Source organism: Sorghum bicolor, chromosome 7 (genome assembly GCF_000003195.3).
Source record: "Sorghum bicolor cultivar BTx623 chromosome 7, Sorghum_bicolor_NCBIv3, whole genome shotgun sequence".
Taxonomy (NCBI): domain Eukaryota; kingdom Viridiplantae; phylum Streptophyta; class Magnoliopsida; order Poales; family Poaceae; genus Sorghum; species Sorghum bicolor.
In genome coordinates, this window is record NC_012876.2 from 38,843,708 (window position 1) to 38,848,679 (window position 4,972).

Consider the following 4,972-nt stretch of genomic DNA (forward strand, 5'->3'; position numbering starts at 1 on the left):
GGTCGAGAGATCCATCTAACTATATATATAACAGACATGTAGCAGCAAATTCAATGTGAAGTTATAGGCGCAAGCTAGGTAATATAAAACTTGACACTTGTGTCAAATAAACAAAATATAACGATGTTCATTTAGAAAGTGATCAGCGTGATATATATTGCTGCCTGCTATAGTGCTATATATGCAGCTAGGCATCATGGTTTGTTGCGCAAGCGGCCCAAGTAAATATGACAATGAAGGGCCAGTACAACCTTAACATCCTAGTGAAGATGTCTTTGGCTAGCCTCAGCAGTGGCTGGATCCCAGCTCTCACATATAGGGGTGCAGCCAGCGCATACATCCTCTGGAAACGCCCTAGGCTTCGGTAGACGATGACCACCATGCTGATCACACAGATTGCAACGGCGGTGCTGTGAGCAACCGGGGACAGCACCGTGTAGCTACCCGAGGCGAAGGCAACGACGAGGCAAGTCAAGGAGCTGGACACGAAGAAGAGCGACCTGAGGAAGTGCCTCTGGCGAATCGGGAGGTCCACGGTGGTGATGCCGGAGTACATGAGGCCGACGGTGCCCAGCGACGAGCAGATGAACGCCAGCGCGTTGGCCACGACGAACACCCGGAAGGCTCGCCTCCCGGCGAGCGTCGGCGCGCCACCGTTGGCATGGTCGTCGGCGATGTAGCCTCCCGGGAGCGCGAAAGTGGCGCCGAACGTCACCGTCACTATCAGCACGGAGCTGATGCCAAGAGTCTGCGTCGAGTTGTTGAGCTTCTCCGACTCTTTCTCCTCGTCCTCTCGTCTTGGCCTCAGGATGCACTCCTCCTCAAACTGGTCCCAGCGACGGATGCCATGGGCAGCCCTCGCACGGGTCAAAGCACGATGGATCATTTGCTTGGGGTTCTGCATGCATGCATGAAGACATTTTATTAGTTTTTGGTTAAATTACCAAATGCATGAATAATGATGCTTTAGATTAATAATAACAACTAACAGACATACCCATTTATACGACAACCCTGGAGGGATGTCAATGAGTGACAGGTCTCGACAAGTCTGCCCATCGTTGTTTGCCAAATCCATGCGCACCTGCCGGTTCCCGAACAGGAGGAAGAAGGTGCGGGTATCCCCAGCCTTCACAGCGAGGTGCAGCGCAGTGTTCCCGTCCTTGTCTTGCATGTTGAGAATCCACGCCAACGATGGCGCCCGGCATGCGTGCTTGACAACGCTGTGTCTCTTCTTCTCCACTGCAACGTGGAGGAAAGTCCTCCCGCCGGCGTCCTGCAGCCCAGCGCTGTCCGGAGACATGCCAAGGAGAGTGGTGACCGCCTTGTGCGCGCCCACTGCAGCGGCGACATGGATAGGGAATGCCCCGCCGGCGTCACGGCAGTATGCCGAGCAAGGATTGGTTTGAAGTAACAGGAGCGGGATGTCGGCGGCCGACAAGCGAACCCAGGGGAACTTGTTGGAGATCCTGCACGGCAAGCTTCTTCCTTCTTCTGGTTGTTGCGATGTGGCGAAATGAAGAGGCGTGCAGCCATCATGGTCCCCTTGTTCGGTAAGGCCCTCGTTCCAACCCAGTAGCATAGCTGTCATTACTGTCACCATGCAAATGGACGGCCCTTATTGGTATATAGTAGTACATGTTATGATGAGATGCCATTTACTTTGTTAATTTTTTCACTTTAATTTTAACTGTATTTCACCTTTAGTTACTTTTTTTTTGTCTTGTACTAACTTTGCATTGTGACATAACGAATCTCATCTGCTGAATCTCATATACATTCACTGTGCTTGATTTCTCTCTCAAATGACGCATTTTTGTGTCTTCTTTCGGCAGGTACTCAAAAATGGGTGATCTGTTTGAGTCAACTGTTGGAAGGAGTTTTTGGGTAGATATAATAAATCACTGTGAATGACTTATTTTGGACATGGCTTGTGTTGTTGGAAATAGCCTAAGAACCAGAAACGATGCCTACAAAGGTTTATGCCCCCACCCACCCACCACACAACACTGACACACACCATCATCAGAAAACATAGCACATATAATTTTTGGCAGTGGCACACGGTTGAGAAACACAAATATTTGATCATACTCCTTGGGCATCATGCCAGCTAGCCTGCAAGGGCATGCGCTCTGCAGGTGGACAAGGTTAGCTTGAGATGCCATGGAGGATTTAATTTCATGGTAAGAAAACAACTAACTCCCCACAATTCCAAAAGTTCGACCTGAGATTTAGACTCTTACAAAGATGTCTAGTCCATACGATTAATCTCAAACTAATAAGGAAAAACCAAGCACAGTGAAAATTGATACCCCCCAACTAATTAGTTAACACTCTTTCCATTAAGTTCAAACTGAAAAGCTGCGCTATCAAATGCAAAACTCAAATTGTTCAATGCAAAACTTTATTAATTATCTTAAAATTTCTAACTTTTGTCGTGGCCATTAATTGATCATTAACATTTCCAAATTAAGTAGCGACGAAGCTTTCTCGACTTCAGGAATTTGAAACTCACAACTAAAGGACTGAACAATTAGCATATGAACATAAAAATACAGTTAAAATGGGTAGTGAAGTTAGAAGGTGACATACTGACATGCATGGTTATGGTTACACACTAAAAGATCAAGATAGGGTGGGTGTACCTTTGCCTCGGAGAACTGCCGCATGTAAAGCATTTTGCCCATTTGGTCCAGCATACGAAAGGCTGCCATGGCTCATGTCATGCAGTGACCGCGCAATAGCGACCTCCTCCATCACGACGGCGAGGTACAGCGGCGATGCACCTCGTCCTTCTTCCCTTGGGAAGCTGGCCAACTCAGGATCCTCCTCCATTAGCCGGATGACCATGCACCGGCTCCCCACGCGGACCGCGTCGTGCAGCACTGTCTCGCCGCGCCTGTTCTCGCCGCGCAACAGCTCCTTCACTAACCTCGACGAGCGGCTCTCGTCGGCGCCGCCGTGTCCCTCCTCGCCGGCCACGTCGTCGTCGGTGGTTTTGGCCAGATGGATCAGGTGAGACACCATCCTGGCGTTCCCAGCCCTAGCAGCGAGGTGCAGCGGCGTGTCACCGTTGCTGTCGGGAATGCCCAGGAGGTGTCTGGCCCTGTCGTGGATCACCTTCGCTGACTCCAGGAACTCATCGCCATCGCCACTCGCTGCTACTACGTGGAGCAGGGAGCAGCTGGAGCCGCAGGCGGTGGTCGTAAGGGGCGTTGCGGCTGAAGGTCCTGACGATGACGACGAGCCCTCAACTCGGACAACATGTGCCCCAACGCTGACGCTTCTTCCATCATCGAGGAGATTCTTCAGCCGCTGGGTGTCCCCGAGGCGAGCAGCCATGAGAAGCCTAGGATGCATGGTGGTAGTGTGGGAGGGTCGCACGTACGGCTGCCTCGTGTAGGGATGCATGGCGGCGGCTGCCATGACCAAACACCTAGCAGCTTATGATATGTATCTCTCTCAAGCCTCAATGCACACTGCATGATCTCGCTTTTATCAGTTGTCTCTTGTCCAGCGCACAAAGTAAAAGTTCCTACTTACCTACTAATAGTATAGGCCAAGATGAGCAGCCACATTGCCATGATCTCGCTTTTTTTAGTATTCTGTGGTCTGATGGGCGCTAGCTAGTAGCTAGTAAGTATATACCAGCCCCTGATTGGGCAAATTAAAAGCCATGGTTGGTGATGTCATGTTTGACGTAGCTTCTTTGGTCTGAAGGAGCCAGAACCAATGAACTCGGGTCTTGTTTAGATCCAAAAACTTTTTGGATTTTAACACTGTAGCACTTTCGTTTTTATTTGACAAACATTGTCCAATCATAGAGTACTAGGCTTAAAAGATTCGTATCGTAATTTACAGGTAAACTGTGCAATTATTTTATCTTTTTTATCTATATTTAATGTTCCATGCAAGTGACACAAGATTCGATGTGACGGGAAATCTTTGTAAAGTTTTGGGTTTTTGAGTGTATCTAAACAAGGCCTCAGAAATACTGGTTTTACAGGCTCCTAATTCATTTATAGAAGAGAAATAAAAGTGGCTCGTTTCTACATACAGTGGAGAATTTTCCCTAGAAGCGCATGAGAGAAGTCCCCCTAAACGGGCCTTTTGGCTTACACAGAAGAAAAAAAAAATGAAAATGTGCATTCTGAACCCATGGAGTTATGGCCGAGTTTTCTTCAACTCACTACAAATAATGAAATCATCCGCTTAATTGACCCTCTCGCTCTAGAAAAGAGGACGCACAATACATGCAGATAGCGGGTGATTATTGTTGCTTAAGCCTCGTTTGGCACAGTTCTGTTTTTTTTAAAATAGCTTCACAAGTAGTTTCTTTGGGTAAAGCTGAGCTGTTTTTATCTCGTTTGCCAAATAGTTTTATATGATGGAACAAAATAATAATGAATAGAATGCTCTTTTTCTCTGTTTTCTTCTCCACACGGCCGACCCTTCTTCTCCAAGCTTGTGCGCTGTCTCTTCTTCCTCACGCGACGATGATGGTACTGGCCCTGGTAGCATGCACCTCGGAAGCCATGCTCATGCATGGCCGAAAGGCCGTGCTCGGTACACCCCCAACAATCGCGGCGATGCCTCGACAGCCTAGGCACGACCATGCCCTGGTGGCCCGCTCATGCGTGCCCCGGTGGCCAAACCTACCCCAGCAGCGACGCCCTTCCCGGTGGCCCGCGCTCCTAGCGATGGTGCCCCTCATGGCTGCTTAGCGGCTTGCGCCTAGCTCAGCTATGGTGCCGGTGTCCTCGCTTGGCTCGGCGGCGCGTGTGCCCTGGTCAATGGTGCCACCTCGCCACCTCAAGTCTAGGCTGCTTCTTCTCCAACCCTATTTGATGGACTTCATCACGCGCTATGTATTCCTCGACGTCGGCCTCCAACCCCACACCATCTCTCTCCCTACCGCCTTGGAGGAGTAGTGTGACGTCCACTGTCGTGCACCGTTGCGAGAGCTGTG

At 49.5% G+C, this 4,972-nt stretch overlaps 1 protein-coding gene across 1 annotated transcript; it reads right to left on the minus strand.

The window, feature by feature from the left end:
- LOC8071011 (protein ACCELERATED CELL DEATH 6) lies at positions 188 to 3,429 on the minus strand. The gene is made up of 3 exons (XM_021465642.1): positions 2,649 to 3,429; positions 998 to 1,617; positions 188 to 898 (listed from the first exon to the last, which is right to left on the minus strand). Exons 1-3 carry the CDS (start codon positions 3,427 to 3,429, stop codon positions 188 to 190), a joined length of 2,112 nt encoding a protein of 703 aa, XP_021321317.1.

Bases quoted from the DNA above. Each gene is read 5' to 3' on its own strand.
- LOC8071011 (XM_021465642.1), bottom strand. From the start codon at position 3,429: ATGGCAGCCGCCGCCATGCATCCCTACACGAGGCAGCCGTACGTGCGA. The intron at 1,618-2,648 runs GTACACCCACCC...TATACCAATAAG, and splicing joins GGCAGTTCTCCGAGGCAAAG to GGCCGTCCATTTGCATGGTG. The intron at 899-997 runs GTATGTCTGTTA...GCATGCATGCAG, and splicing joins CAGGGTTGTCGTATAAATGG to AACCCCAAGCAAATGATCCA.